The 16900-nt window shown below is 30.6% G+C and overlaps 3 protein-coding genes across 3 annotated transcripts in view; all 3 read left to right on the top strand.

The window, feature by feature from the left end:
• The first annotated feature begins 3418 nt into the window (after positions 1-3418).
• On the top strand, positions 3419-4390 carry LOC125842201 (tyramine N-feruloyltransferase 4/11-like). Its single transcript, XM_049521444.1, has one exon. It carries the CDS (start codon positions 3493-3495, stop codon positions 4249-4251), a length of 759 nt encoding a protein of 252 aa, XP_049377401.1. The 5' UTR covers positions 3419-3492; the 3' UTR covers positions 4252-4390.
• A 3618-nt stretch (positions 4391-8008) lies between these two features.
• On the top strand, positions 8009-8731 carry LOC125842205 (tyramine N-feruloyltransferase 4/11-like). Its single transcript, XM_049521448.1, has one exon. It carries the CDS (start codon positions 8009-8011, stop codon positions 8729-8731), a length of 723 nt encoding a protein of 240 aa, XP_049377405.1.
• Positions 8732-11650: 2919 nt separating this feature from the next.
• Positions 11651-16900, top strand: part of LOC125842203 (tyramine N-feruloyltransferase 4/11-like) — a 58525-nt gene continuing 53275 nt past the window's right edge. Inside the window, exon 1 of the mRNA XM_049521446.1 lies at positions 11651-11746. Coding sequence (XP_049377403.1) covers positions 11685-11746 — 62 coding nt within the window. The 5' untranslated portion in view covers positions 11651-11684. The remainder of the gene's footprint in view (positions 11747-16900) is intronic.

Genomic DNA, 16900 nt, shown 5'->3' with positions numbered 1-16900 from the left:
TGAAGTGAAGAAAGCTTCATGTTTCTTTGTCACTCCAATATTGGCTAGTGCGTCAGCTACACTATTTGCTTCTCTAAAGCAATGATTAATCTGAAAATTGCCTTCTTTCATGATCTTTGTTATTTGCATAACAATATCTTGCATTTGCCACATCATAACATTCTTACCCTTTATCATATCAACCATAATCATAGAATCCGTCTCAATAATGACATTATGTAAAAGATTAGTAGCACACCATTGAAGACCTTTTAGTATAGCCAATCCTTCAGCCATGTTGTTACTACAATTACCAAAATAGGTCTGAAATGCCATATTGATATTACCCTGATGATCCCTTAGTATACCACCACCACCAGCCTCTCCAGGATTACCTTTTGAGCATCCATCAGTGTTCAACTTGAGGTAATTATCAGGAGGTTCTCTCCATTTGATAAACTTGATATTCAAGACAGGGTTAACTCTTTCTATTTGATGCACAACTCCTTCCAGTTTCCTGCAAAGTTAAGGCAAGGAAATTGTTTGTTGAGTATAAGCGTCATCAACCATGTAACCCGCTCAATAATTCTATAGGTCGACGCCTTAATGCCTTCAATCTAGCATTGCATCTGCTTTTCCATATCTCCCAGCACAATATAGTAGGAAGACATTGGTGCATTGTCTCCTGAATTTTATTGTCTGTCTTTGTCATCCACCACTGCATTACCATAGCTAAAGACATAATTATCTATTATATATTAATATCGAAATTGAACTTTAAACTATCAAATTATACCAAATTAATGTGGAATAGGAATAATATAATATTTCTAAAAATCGAAAACCCAAATTAGGGGAGAAGAATTGGGGCCAGAAAATCTTTTCGTAGTAACTTGAGATTTTCTTGCCTAGTCCAGATTTGGACGAAATCGGAGTCAATGAGGTCTAGAGAAATCTGGTAGCAAATGAAAGGTCCAATTGTGAATTTGATCTTATGAGTAGATAGCTAAGACGTTAAGAAATCTGTACGACTTTACGGACTTGAATTCGGGCTAGTAGAACTCCCGAAAATGGTCTTAGCGCGAGCGGGTATTTTATGAGAGTTATGGGATGAAGGTGTGTTGTGAAAAGGGGGTTTTGAAACTCTTAAAATTGCTCATTGTTTCCGTGCAAGCCGCTGAGGTGGGATTTTCCCGCCAGCGCGGAGCCGCTGTGGCGGGACTTGGGCCACCATAGCAGGACAAACGCGACTTAAGTCGGAAATAAACCCCAAAAACGTTTTATTCTGCACTTTTCGACTTTGAGAGCAAAGGAACGACCCCAGGTGTTTTCTTGAGTGTTTTCCACATTTTTGAGGCTAAAGGTAAGGTTTTCACTCCCCGAATCCGTATTTCGATCCGTAGAACGTAGTTTCTTGGGTAATTATTATTGGGGAAAGGTTTTGATCTGAGAATTATGATGGAAAAAGCCCTAATTTGAGATATTGAAATCATGGGCTTGGTCTTGAGTTATTGAGTTTGTTATAATCCGGATAATTAAACCTTTGATTGTTGATCCTTGTGTATATTAATTGTTGTAGACCTAGAACAAGTGTAAAAGAATCTGGAAAGGGAAGATTCAAGTGACTTAGGGGATTCAATCTTGAATTCGAGGTAGGTGATGGTTGTGATTTCATGTTGTGTGATGTATGTTTGTTCTTGCTTCATTATAATACATGTATGTATGCGAATGTTGCATTATTGATCATACTAATTATAAATGAGGATAGATGAATGATGAATGTCATGAATCATGACTTGATTGTATGATTTGAGAATATACTTGTGATTATGATTGTGGCTTGTTGAATGGATCGGGTGTTGCGTTCCGACACACTAACTTGGATCAGTTGTCACGTTCCGGCATAAATATGGGATCGATTGCCACGTTCCGACATAAACATTGGATCAGGTACCACGTATCGATACACTAACAGTTTGGGTGTGGGTTCTATGAGAGGACCATTGACTTGTGATTGATATTTTTGTATCTACCTACTATTGATAATGTGGAATTGAACATGTTTCCTGCTAAGATGACTGATATTGTATATGTTCGGTATATGCATGTTTATGATGTTGTAATTACTTGCTTATGTTGCACTTATTGGGGTAGCCGCGTGATCCTACCAGTACACTGTGGTTGTGTACTAATACTGCACTTGCTTGTTCTTTGTTGAGTACAGAGCATCTTCAGACGGCTATTGATAGACCTCAGTTAGGTGACTATTGAGCGTGATCGGATTCAAGGGTGAGCCAGTTTTTTTCAGGCAGTCATGGATCTTTCTTGTTTAAGCCCACTCTTTTCGGACTCAGACTAGTTGTTTAAGGTGTTGTTTAGTTCTGGGGTTGTACCCCTTGTTCTTAGAGCTGTTGNTCCTGCTAAGATGACTGATATTGTATATGTTCGGTATATGCATGTTTATGATGTTGTAATTACTTGCTTATGTTGCACTTATTGGGGTAGTCGTGTGATCCTACCAGTACACTGTGGTTGTGTACTGATACTGCACTTGCTTGTTCTTTGTTGAGTACATGCCATCTTCAGGCGGCTATTGATAGACCTCAGCTAGGTGACTATTGGGCTTGACCGGATTCAAGGGTGAGCCAGTTTTTTCAGGCTGCCATGGATCTTTCTTGTTTAAGTCCACTCTTTTCAGACTCAAACTAGTTGTTTAAGGTGTTGTTTAGTTCCGGGGTTGTACCCCTTGTTGTTAGTAGTGTTTTGGTACATACAATGACTTTTAGGTTCTAGGGGTATTTCCGCATTAGTTGTTAGATGTTAGGTGAACTTTCAGAGTTTATGGGGACTCCGTATTAATTATATAATCATTCAAACCTGCTTTCGTATCTTTAAATGTGTAGTATTTTGGGTCAAGGCTGCTTAGTTGGATTGTAGTTATGGTTCTTCCACCGGAGGGTTAGTGTGGGTGTCAACCACGACGGTCTGGGTTGGTGTGAATGAATATTATCCTTATTGAGCTTTCATGCATCTTGGTAAGCATTATAGAGCTAGACAATGTTGACGACTTCATTTGATTTTCACACCTCATATATTTTCTATTGGCCATATTGCTGAAATTGTCAACATTTGATTTTGGAAGGATCATCGGTTCTTCGTAGATGTTAACATTTCTATGATAAGTAGTTGGTGAAAGTCTTTGTTCATACAAAGTCAATATTTTTTATGTTAAGAATTGTCAGTTTGTTCCTACAATTTTAACATTTTGGACTTTTTTGCTATATTTTTTTTGCATGGTCCCTAGCTATAACATCTCTTGCACCCACTCCCACTTGCACCAACTCCACCAACCTCACTAACGAAATAATGTTTTTTTTTAACAAAGGACCAAATTCTCCACTATAAATAACCATTATATATGATCCCAAACACCATATTATCCCATTACTAAACCTTTCAACATTTCTTTTATTTAAAACCTCATTCCTCTCAAACTTAACTAAACAACATCCCATGGCTCCTGCTCCTCAACTTCCTACACCATCTGAAACAATAACTACCGATGCATCATCGGAAAACAACAACGTTACCATCACTGGAAAGATATACACAAGAGTCCGTCTGGCTACGAAATCTGATCTGTCTCATATATACCAATTGTTTTACCAAATCCATGAATACCATAACTATACTCATTTATACAAAGCTACGGAGTCCTCCTTAGCCAATTTACTTTTTAAAGAAAATCCTCTTCCACTTTTCTACGGGCCATCCGTACTTCTACTTGAAGTCTCTCCAACCCCTTTTAACGAACCCAAAAATACCACAAATGAAGGGTTCAAGCCTGTCCTTAAAACCTTCGACCTTAAATTCCCTGTGGTGGAAGGACAAGTTGAGGAATTCAGATCCAAATATGATGATGGGAACGATAAGAGTGATGTTTACATCGCGGGATATGCTTTCTTTTACGCTAATTATTCGTGCTTTTATGACAAGCCTGGATTTTATTTTGAGAGTCTTTACTTCAGGGAGAGTTATAGAAAGTTGGGAATGGGGAGTTTGTTGTTTGGAACAGTTGCATCTATTGCTGCCAACAATGGGTTCGTATCGGTAGAGGGAATAGTAGCAGTTTGGAATAAGAAATCATATGATTTTTACATAAATATGGGAGTTGAAATATTTGATGAGTTTAGGTATGGCAAGTTGCATGGTGAAAATCTTCAAAAGTATGCTGATAAAAAGGACGAAAACGGCGAAGGGAGCTGTTGGTAGAGAATGGCTTTTTGTGTGCGTAATTGTGCAATTTATTAATATCTATTTGTAATAATATTGTAAAACCAGAATGCTCATTATATTTGTAATTTGAAAATAAATAAATTGGTAATTGTGATATTATATTAAATCCCTGGGTTCAATGTTTTTAAACTTTATCATAAAGAATTATATCTTTCTATAAAACAAAAATGGCAAAGATGATCTCTTATATTATTAAATGTTGAAAATCATTTTTTAAGTGATGAAGTCGATCTTATAACTAAACATGTTTGGATAGAAATGGTAAAACGACTAATAAGCAATTGTTGTATTTGATAAAAAATGTTGATAAATAGTCATATTCGTGGAATAACTAAAACACCTTAATTCAATAGTTTTGCAAAAACTTAAATTATCTTTGTTAAAAAGGAAAAAAAGAAATTAAAAAAAAAAACGAATATAGAGCGAAGAGTAAGTTAAAGAAATTTTGTTTTGAAAAAGATATTTTGAAAATTAAAAAAATATTAAGGATAAAATTAAGTTAAAGAAATTTTGTTTTGAAAAAGATATTTTGAAAATTAGAAAAATATTAAGGATAAAATATTTGATAATGAAGGAGAGTCCCTGCATCCAAATCACTTTCTTTTACGGTCCAGGTACGTGGCAAGTGGCATCGTTATTAATTAACGATCTTGAATAGCAAATTGGTATATATCTTATTTTCATCTTTCAAGTTTTTCTAATTCACAATTTTTTAAATAGTAAAATAATCCTAGAATTTTTTTCAGAAATTTTACCAAAGAATATTTACATATTATCCTATCCTAATTCTAATTTTTACTTGTGATTCTTACATGACGTTTTAAGAAAAATACTAAAAATTAATGAAATCACATTAATATGAAAAAGAAAATCAATATGATAAGACAGTTTTACAAAGTCTAATTTTTATTACACAAAATAATATAACTACAAATTTGTACAATTATAAATTGTAAAAAAAAATTAACTAATTATAGATACTTCTACTAGGATTGTCGTTGTCTTAAAATATTCAACAAATTTGCGTGATCGACTTAATTTCCATTTACAGAAACACGTGTTTCCTGGATAATTATTGTATCCAACGTTTATTGTCATGACTAATCATATTTGTGCTAAACAAATTGACCAGAGGAATAATATCCACTGATGCATTAAATTAAAGTTTTCATTTTGGGCCTTATTGGAAGGATGAAATCAAATATAAGTTGCATCACATCTTGAGTGGTTACAAGAGGAACAATTACCTAAACACAACATTTATTTTACTATATTCTTTGAAATTCTAAGCATAAAAAAATTACAAAAATCTTTATTTTAAGTGACGTATTAGTTTGCTTTACGCGGTGTATCAGAACGTTGCTTTACGTGATGTATCAGTCGAATACATTACTTTACGCGATATATCAAGACATACGTGATGTATCATGACGTTGAGTGATGTATTCGAAATCGAGACGCGATGTATCAAGGATGTATTCGAAACCAGAACACAGTGTATCGTGATGTTTTTGAATGTATCTGAATTCCACCAAATTTAAGGGATTTTTGTAATTTGAAAAAGAATAAGGATAAGATGTAATTAGTTGTTAACACTATGAAATTTGTGTAAAATCTACAAAAGTTATTAACGATCTTGAGTAAAGAGTTATAAGATATTAGGAATATATTTTCTCCCGTGGTGCATCACTATTATTATCATTTTTCAAATTCACCACCTTTAATTTTAAATGGTAAAAAATAAAATCTAGAGAGTTTTTTAAAAAAAAATATATCTAAAAAATGTTTGTTTTTTTAAAATATACCGAACACTATTGAACCCACATCAATATTATAGAAAAATCGATATGATGAGACGATCTCACAAAGTCTAATTTTTATCATACAAAACAAAAATAACCAAAAATTAATATGATAGTATAAATTTTTGAAAAATAACAGATTAAACTGTACTATAGACACCCCAACTAGGATTGTCATTGTCTTGAAACATTCAACAAATTTGCGTGATGGACTTAATTTCCATTTAGGGAAACACATGTTTCATGAATTATTTGCGTGATCGACTTAATTTAATTTCCATTTACGGAATCATGGAAAATTCACGATAAAGATCATTTTAAAGGAAAATATTTTTTCTCTAAAGCATGTTCCACAATGTTAACGACTTGATTATTTGACTTTAATCTCAAGTCACATATGTAATTCATAGAATTTTTATCCATATTGCTTAAATTGTCAACATTTTTTTTTGGATGAATTATCGGTTCCTTCGTAGATGTTAACATTTGTAGTTTGTACGATAAGAAGTTGATGAAAGTCAACATTTTTATGTTAAGAAATTGTCAGTTTGTTCCTACAGTGTTTATATAACATGTTTATGATATTTTGCATGGTCCTATAAACCCACTTGGTTCTTTTCTTTTTTAATTATTAAAGAGTATTTTCTCCGTCTAAATTTTTGTGACGTAGTTTAATTGGATAATGGACACAAAATTTAAGAAATAAGGGATGATTTTGCAATGTTTCGAATCTATTTCCTCAAGAAGGGTACCCTTCTATGGTTTTTTTTTGCCAAATAAATGAAACTCAACATAACTAAAATAATGACAACATTATTTCCTTTTACATTGCGTCATTTTCTTTTGGGACTAACTAAAAATAATATAATATCATGTAAAAATTATAAGAAGAATAATTAATACTATCAGCTACATAAAAATTGGTGGCCAAATTTTGATGGATAACTCAAACCAATTGCATCAATGACTTAACTCTTTAGAACGCACTTTTGAATTGATGATTACCAGAATTTTTTATCGTTGGATAAATCATCTCCACCTCCTCTCCATTATGTTTTCTCCAAAATTTTGTCAAGTGCACATCTAAATGACAGTAAATTTTGTCTTTGAAATACTATGTATTGAGAAATGAAAACAAAAAAAGAAGTTAAGATTATCAATGTGAACAAAAACCTAAAAATAAAGAACAAGAAATAAAAAATAATTTTTAGAGATTATCAAAATTACAAATATAAAATATCAAAATTATCACAAGGTTAAAAGGAGAAAGTGTGGCTACCTATGTATTTTGAAGGGGAAAAAGAAAGAAGTATGTTTTGAAGAATATTCTTTTATCTTCTACTTTTTTTTCGTGAAATAAAAGAAAATATTGTTTCACCTACAAATGTTTTGAAGGTTATTATTTGTCACGCTAAATAAAAATCTTGTTAGATTCATATTCTATAATTTTAAATGTGTTGTATTCCATCAAAACGGTGGAACACGAGGGGACCGAACCTTACCTCCAAAATACATCACGTCAATCTCTCCTATAAAAGGCTAAAAACAGAAAATTAAACTCTCCATGTCTAGCTGGAAAATATACAAATTAATGGATTTTAAAATTTGTAGGAAATATTTTGTTTTTACTAAATTTGAAAAGTAGTTTATTTAAAATTGGTTATGATACATATTAATATAGTAATATAATTTTGACCTTTAAAATTTGAATAATTAAGACGCATGTCTTTTATTTAGACGTATACTTATGGAATGGAGCTAGAGAAAATATAATAGAGGGGATCGGAGCAAATTCCAAATTTTAAAAAGGGTCAAATTCTTCATCACTATAAATAACCATTAAACACAATATCCCATTATTACTAAACCTTTCAACATTTCTTTTATCTTAAACCTCAATATTCCTCTCAAACTTAACTAAACAATATCCCATGGCTCCTGCTCTTCAACTTCCTACTCTATCTGAAACAATAATCACCGATGCATCATCGGAAAACAATAACGTTACCATCACTCGAAAGATATATACAAGAGTTCGTCTCGCTACAAAGTCTGATCTGTCTCATATATACCAATTGTTTTACCAAATCCATGAATATCATAACTATACTCATTTATACAAAGCTACTGAGTCCTCCTTAGCTAACTTGCTCTTTAAGGAAAATCCTCTTCCACTTTTCTACGGCCCATCCATACTTATACTTGAAGTCTCTCCCACCCCTTTTAAAGAAGCCACAAACGAAGGGTTCAAGCCTGTCCTTACAACGTTTGACCTTAAATTCCCTGTGGTGGAAGGACAAGTTGAGGAGTTCCGATCAAAATATGATGATAAGAGTGATGTTTACATCGCGGGATATGCTTTCTTTTACGCGAATTATTCATGTTTTTATGACAAGCCTGGATTATATTTTGAGAGTCTTTACTTAAGAGAGAGTTATAGAAAGTTGGGAATGGGGAAATTGTTATTTGGAACAGTTGCATCCATTGCTGCCAATAATGGGTTCGTTTCGTTAGAGGAAATAGTAGCAGTTTGGAATAAGAAGGCATATGATCTTTACGTAAATATGGGGCTCGAAATATTTGATGAGTTTAGGTATGGGAAGTTGCATGGTGAAAATCTTCAAAAGTATGCTCATAAAAATGGAGGCAGTTAACTGATAGTTAATTAATTCCCCTACATATTGAAGGTGCAATTTATTATATTGTATTTGTAATTTTTTTTAAAGAAGAAGGCTCATCATATCAGTGTGTATTACATTTGTATTCGAAAATTTTAAATTGATTATTATCATAATAACATCATCTCTCTGATTTTTTTTTTTTCTAAAAAAAATTTGGATGCCTCCATGAATTATAATTCAATTTTTGAAACTGCAAGAAAATTTTTAAAAAATACTACAAAACTTATCCGTAATTTTATTCCTATATAATCTATATTAAGTGAGAAGAAAATTCTTAAGTATCCGTAAGATTATCTTGATCTACAATTTTTAATTAAATGATCAACAAGAGTGAAGATTAAAACTCATTTAATTTAAAGACAAAATTTGAAAATCACCAAATATAAAAACGATCCATGCAGAAACTTGTATTGACGCGTCTCTTACTTTGTCTTATATTGAATATATAACTGGTGGCAAGAATTTCATGCTTCACACGGGTCTAATATTTATTTGCGAAGTTATTTTTTAAAGTAGTTTTGATTAAATAATTTTAATTTTTTAATTCAAAATAAGTTATATATTTTTGTATATATGATAGTAAATCATCTCATTAAATGTGAAATGAATACTTACAAGGTTAATCTAAAATAAGTTATATATATGTATATATATTTGTGTGGTAGTAAATTATTTTATCTACAATAAGCAATGTTTATGTAACTAAATTATCTCATTAAGTATAAAATAAATACCTACAAATATTATTAACATTAGAAATATGAAATGGTGTTGATTAAAATGATTTTAACTTTTAATATAAAATAAGATATATNATATATATATATATATATATATATATATATATATATATGAGAAAGAAAATTAACTAATAAGCAATATCATTGATTAAGTAAGATGCATAAAAGAAAAACAAACGAAAATTAACTAATAAGCAATAATTAATTAAGTAACTAATCAGTAATTCCTAAAATGTCCCCACTAAAATTAACTAATGAGCAGTATCATTAATTAATAATTAAGAAGCTCAAAAGAAAAAAACAAAAATTGAAAAATTAAGATGCTGAAAAGAAAAACAAAAGAAAATTAACTAATAATTCCAAAAAGCACCCCTTACTATCCTAAGCTCCTCAATTAATAATTTAAAAGCTCAAAAGAAAAACACAAAAATTAAAAATTAAATATAAGAAGCTGAAAAGAAAAACAAAAGAAACTGAACTATTTATTTCAAAAATACCCCTTACTACTCCAAACAAAAAAATTATTTGCACCCTATGCTCTCTCATTGTTGTGTGAGAACTTTATAATTAGTAGTGCTCTCAATCCGTGGCCATTTCCATAGTTTTGTTTACGGGTGGACATAAATATTAAAAAGTTTAAAGAAATTGGAAAATCGAAGTAACTAATTTGGTGCTTCGATTTTGGCATTTGGGTTTCGTTCATTTTTTTAAAAAAAAAGTTGGTTTGATTCTTAAATTTGATGGTTGATTTAAGGATTGAGATTTTTTGGTGTATTAAAGAACCAAAATTTTATGAAAATTATTATTAAAAAAAGTAAGAATTCTATATTTGGACACTTAACTTTTTGTCGAAAATCTTATATAATGTAGCAAAGATGTACACTGTATTTAATAACTATAATAACATTTTTAAAAAATTATATTTTATAATTATGTTTTATTTTTCTAGCATGCATCTCTCCCAATTTCATCCCCCCTCTCTTTTATCTCTCATTTTTGTATGTTATAGCTATAGTTTGCATAATTGCGCTTCATAACAAATTTTATGTTTGCTATGGAGCGTTTGATTTGTATAATTCGCTACAAATATCCAATTTTATACAAATTGTTCAATTTTGTATAAATTCATTTATACATTGTAATTTGTATAATAAGATCTGTATTTGTATAAATATAAGTGATAGGAAGAAAATATATGTATTTGTATTTGTATATACACCTTTCTCTCGCTTTATACAAACACGAACACATTTTATACCGAAATGTATAAAATGGCTAATTGTATACCGAATCAAATGGCAAAAAAAGGGGATGTTTGCTGTGAATTACAATTAAAATAAACTATGACTATAACATTTAATTTGAATTAATAGTTTGTTATTTCATACAATTTTCCCTAAATGTTTCTACCATATTTTCTAGTTCTTTCTATAAATTGAAATAATTACATATTGTCTCACAAATATTTCATGTCAAAATTTTCAACTCAAATACATGTATTTTTGCTATTTGATGCATGACTTAAATAGGGAGAAAGACGAACGAGATAGAAGGGATAAACGACCGAGATAGTCTATATATACATGTATCTGGATATTAGATAGAAAGAGAGGGGAGTGAGAGAGGAAAATGGCAAGCGAGATAAGAGAGATCAGACGAGCGAGATAGCTAGATACAAGCGAATTTATTGTGTATATAATTAATTAATGAAGGATATGATTACCGATTTATCATACGCAAAATATAAAAATCAAATTTAAAATTATTAAACCATACTGAATCTTTTTAATATGAATATAATATCTTAAAAATTGGAAATCAAAATTATTGAACTAATTTTTTTAATTATGTATGATGCCACGTCAGTATACACCACACGTGGAAAGAGAAAAAGAGAAGTTCTTTTACATTATAAAATGACTACATTTGTAAAATGGGTCAACTTTAGTTTACGGCTCCCACCAAATTTTGTATTTGTAGGAAATAGAAAAGAAATTTCATGAGATGCTCGACTCTTTTATCTAAGTTATTATAATAGCACGCACGTTTGAGTTGAATTCCACCAACCAAATAAAGTATTACAAAAAAGAGACCAAATTCTCCACTATAAATAACCATTGGTATTATCTTTCCATACAGTATCCCATTTCTACTTTCAACAATATCTCTTTTGCCTTAAAACAACTATGGCTCCTGCTCTTCAACAACCAACTCCATCTGAAACAATAACCATCGATGCATCATCGGAATCCAACAATGTTACCATCACCGGAAAGATATACACAAGAGTCCGTCTCGCTACGAAATCTGATCTCTCTCATATATACCAATTGTTTTACCAAATCCATGAATACCATAACTATACTCATTTATACAAAGCTACCGAGTCCTCCTTAGCCAATTTGCTTTTTAAAGAAAACCCTCTTCCACTTTTCTACGGTCCATCCGTACTTCTACTTGAAGTCTCTCCAACCCCTTTTAACGAACCCACAAACGAAGGGTTCAAGCCTGTCCTTACAACGTTTGACCTTAAATTCCCTGTGGTGGAAGGACAAGTTGAGGAGTTCAGGTCCAAATATGACGAAAAGAATGATGCTTACATTGCAGGATATGCTTTCTTTTACGCTAATTATTCATGCTTTTATGACAAGCCAGGATTCTATTTTGAGAGTCTTTACTTCAGAGAGAGTTATAGAAAGTTGGGAATGGGGAAATTGTTGTTTGGAACAGTTGCATCCATTGCTGCCAACAATGGGTTCGTATCGGTAGAGGGAATAATCGCAGTTTGGAATAAAAAGTCATATGATTTTTACATAAATATGGGAGTTGAAATTTTTGATGAGTTTAGATATGGGAAGTTGCACGGTGAAAATCTTCAAAAGTATGCTGATAACAAGGGGGAAATTGAGGAAGCGAACTGTTAGTTTTTTTTTTCTTTTCCTTTTTTAGTGCTTCGTTGTGCAATTTATCAATTTCTATTTGTAATTTTGTAAAAGCAGAAAGCTTATTACATTTGTATTTGAAAATTTTAAATTGGTAATTATCACATTAAACCTTCAATTTACACGATTTTCTTCTTCTTCTTAATATATTATAAAAAATTTTACATTTTTCTATATTTGAAGTAAGTTAAAAAATTACTTTCGACCAAGAAAAGAATAAGAGCACAAAATTAAAGCAGAGACTCTCCTTGTGGAGTAATATAATGTACACAAAATGACTAACTATACACAAATATACGAATCAAAGATGAAGTGTTTCTTTTTCACTGAAATTCTGATATTTTGGGAATACAACTTCATAAAAGGAGGAACGATGAGTATTGAGTAAAGCCATAAATTAGAAATTAACAACTTTTGACTTTTTAACTTAGAAATATTTTGATATTGTAGCATTTATCAAACATGTAAATACACTAAAAAAAATACTTAATATCAATTTAATTAGCTTATAAATTTAACTAAACATCTTAATGTAATTTACTCTTTGTTGTGGTAGCAACCACTATTAAAGTTTGCATTAGATTTGGTAATGAAGGAGAGTCCCCTTCCCAATCAATTTCTTTTACAAGTCAAAGGAGAGACTCTTCCCATATTGTCTAGTTTTTCTTCTTTTTAAATCAAATTAAATGGTTAGGCATGACCCCTACCTTATATATTAAATATAGGGAAAATTGTATGTAATAGCAAATTATTAATTCAAATTAAATGTTATAGTCATAGTTTTTTTATTTGTAATTCTCAACAAACATTTCATGTTTTTTGCTATCCCATTTGTATACCAAATATACAAATAGACTCATTTGGTATACATATGTGTTGTAAAATATTCATTGCAGGACCCATTTGTATAACGAAATATACAAATAGACCCATTCGGTATACATATGTGTCGTATATATGTACCAATTTTGTTTATATACAATTACTATGTTTTAGTTTGTATACCGAAATATACAAATACAGATTTTTATGTTTATGTATACCGAAATATACAGATTAATAGCCATAGAAAACATAAAATTTGTTATGGAGCGCAATTATACAAACTATAGTTATAACATACAAATATAATTTTTATGTTTGCTAAACTTAAAATTTACTCTTAAATACATTAGGAGAGGAATAATAATATATACTATAAGATATTCCAATGATACATTACATTAAAGTTTTCACTTTGGGCCAGGATGAAATCAAATGCAAGTCAATAAGTGCATCACGTCTTAAATTAATAAGCTATTAGACATATATTTCCTCTCGTGGGATGCATCACTATCTTTTAAACAGAAAAAAAAATCTAGAGAGTTTTTTCTAAATCCTACGGAAGTATATTATATACATAATATTATGTTCAAACTTTTACTTGTGATTCTTTTATAATATTTTGATAAAAAAATGTTAAAAATTAATGAAACCATATTGATACAAAAGAAAATTGATATGATGAGATAATTTCACAAAATTTAATTTTTATCATAGTACATAATAAAATAATCAAAATATTAATACGATATGATTTTTAAAAAAAAAAACAACTGATTGAGTCGTATCATGCACTCCTACTAGGATTGTCGTTGTCTTAAACCATTCAACAAATTTGCATGATTGACTTAGTTTTCATTTACAGAAACACTTATTTCCCAGTAAATTCATGATAACATTTATTTAAGATAAAAATATTTTTTCTGTAAAACATGTTCCTTTTCAATTGTGAATATATATGAATTCTTATAATAAATCGCCCTTATTGAGTTTTCATATATCTTGGTCAATGTCGACGGATTTCATTTGACTTTAATTTCAAGTCACATATATGTAATCCATATGATTTTTATCAATATTGCTGAATTTTTCAACATTTAACTTTTGAAGAATTTTCAGTTCCTTCGTAGTTGTTAACAGTTGTACGATATGAAGTTGAAATTTAACATTTTTATGATATTTTTGCATGGTCCTATGCACCCACTTGTTTCTTCTCTTTATTTCTTCTTTGTTGAAAATTCATGAATTAATTATGAAATTAAACAATAAACGTCTGAATGTTATGAATTGTTTCTCAAATTTAAAATTTTATTAAATTCTCAATATGCGTAAACTGTGAAAATTTGAATTGAGTAAATTATTTTTGAAGTTTTACTTGTCAAAATTCTAAACTTCAACGATACTATATAAACCGGGGTTGTTTGGTCCAATTTTTTTATTATTATTATTAAGAAATATTCCTTTCGTCTCAATCTATATAACCTAATTTTGATATATAACTCCACAAATATTATCTTACTTTTTTTAATTTTGAGAAAAAATACATAATTACCCCATCAAACTTATAAATTTTTTGAAGTAGACACCTTAAATTTGCGCCATTTTCAGAGCATGTGCGATCTCAAGTTTGAGAGGCGCGTGAATGAGGCAAACTAACCCCTAAACCAGTGTTTAGTGCCACGTGGCATCACCAATTAAAAATTTATTTTCTTTATTAAATAGACCACTTTCCATCTTCCACAAACCTCCATTGATGGCCATTGAAGAGCTCTTCATGTGCAGCCAAAGAAAAAATTCTCTTCTGTCAATCCAATAATTCGATGTATAAACCTTCGTGAGATACCATATGAACTTCTGGAGTTTCGCGAGTTCTCAAAAAGTTTCTTTTCTATATCAATCAAAAATCTGTGTTTACAAATTCACTGCGTCTTCCTCTAAGTACCCAACAATCCGATTAGCCAATTTTAGGGACGCCAAATAGGAATGAGTTGAAAAATACACCTTGGACTGCAAAGACTAATGCACGTTCGTACCATTTAGAGTTCCATAAACTGATAGATCGATGAAGGTCATGAGATGCCATTTGAGCTGCCAGTATGAAGTTCTCCTATGATGGAGCTTCTTCTATCAGCCACTGTTAAAGTTCTACGAACATCTGCAATTAAATTTCTAAACTGAAACTAAACTTTTTCAGTGATCGAGAATGTTATCTTCGTCATGATTTATTTATAATATGTTTAAGATAAAAAAGGGAATCTGTCAATATTTGAGCGGGTCTGAGTCTTACCCAACCCTTTATTAAAGGACCAGGAAAAAATAAAGTTACTTTATTTTATTTGGGGGGGTGAGACATACTCGCTGACAATGAGACTGCAGGTGCTATTAAAATGATGTATTTATTGTGATTGGAAATAATTTCGTGGGATAATAGGACTTTCACAAACTTAAGGTATCTACTTCAAAAAATGGTACTCCCTCCGTTTAAAAAATAATTACCTCATTTCCTTTTTAGTCTGTTTCAAAAAGAATAACTTATTAAATTTTTTGGTAACATTTTAATTTCAGTTTTACACGTGACATGTTTAAAGTCACAAGATTGGAAGACAATTTAGTACATTTGACATAACTTTAATTTAGGACCACAAAATTCAAAAATCTTCTTAATTTTTTAAAATTTCGTGTTAAGTCAAACCAGATCACTCTTTGTGAAACGGATGAAGTATAAGTTTGATGAGGTTCTCTTCTTCTTTTTTGTTGTACAAACACGCAAAATTGGGACCAAAGGCCAAATCAATTGCATTAATGACTCGACCCTGTAGAACGCACGCTAGAGTTGACCTCCACCAACCCTTTTTGTTTTATTGATGGAAAAGCCATCTCAACTACCCAATTAATGAATTTTAAAAAGGGCCAAATTTTTCGGAGAAATGATCAAAATGGTCCTTTATATATGGGATTGAATTATTTTGATCCTTAATATATACCATTTGATAGAAATAATCTTTAATGTATGTAAAATGGGTATTGTTTTGATTCTCAACCCTAAAGTTAACTGTCCTCTGTTAAAAACTAACGTTCCCTTCCTTTGCTCTGCCTCTTTCTGTTTATCTCTCAATTGCATCCTCTTCCTAAAATAGATTTAAATTCAACACTCACTGGAATATTTGGATGAGAAATTCAATGGTACTTATTTGAGTAGTTTGTTTCGTTTTATGATAATGAATTTCATTTTCTGATAATTGTATGAATGACAATATTTTTAGAAACTTTGATTGAATTAAAAAAAAAAGAGTTATCCATTTGAGGATGATTCAAAGGATAAAATTAGTAAGATAATGAATTAGAGCAGTAGTAGATCCAAGCTTAAGGATGGATACGCCCACAAAAAAATTATCCATTATTTAAATAGTATTAATTTACAATCTACTTATAGTCGCTTTTAAATGAATTAGATGATTTTTAGATTGAATGAGGCCAGTTAATTAATTCTACGAAACATGAAGTCAGCATGTCTGTGCCCTTTCACTGAATTCGTGATTCAGTTTGACCCACAAAGTAGAAGTTGCTTAAGAGAAGAAGAAAGGAATAATTTTTTTTGGTTGCAAAAATTATGAATGTGTTTGAATAAGCTTCATATA

Source organism: Solanum stenotomum, chromosome 10 (assembly GCF_019186545.1).
Source record: "Solanum stenotomum isolate F172 chromosome 10, ASM1918654v1, whole genome shotgun sequence".
Classification (NCBI taxonomy): domain Eukaryota; kingdom Viridiplantae; phylum Streptophyta; class Magnoliopsida; order Solanales; family Solanaceae; genus Solanum; species Solanum stenotomum.
This window is presented reverse-complemented; position numbering and strand designations above follow the sequence as displayed.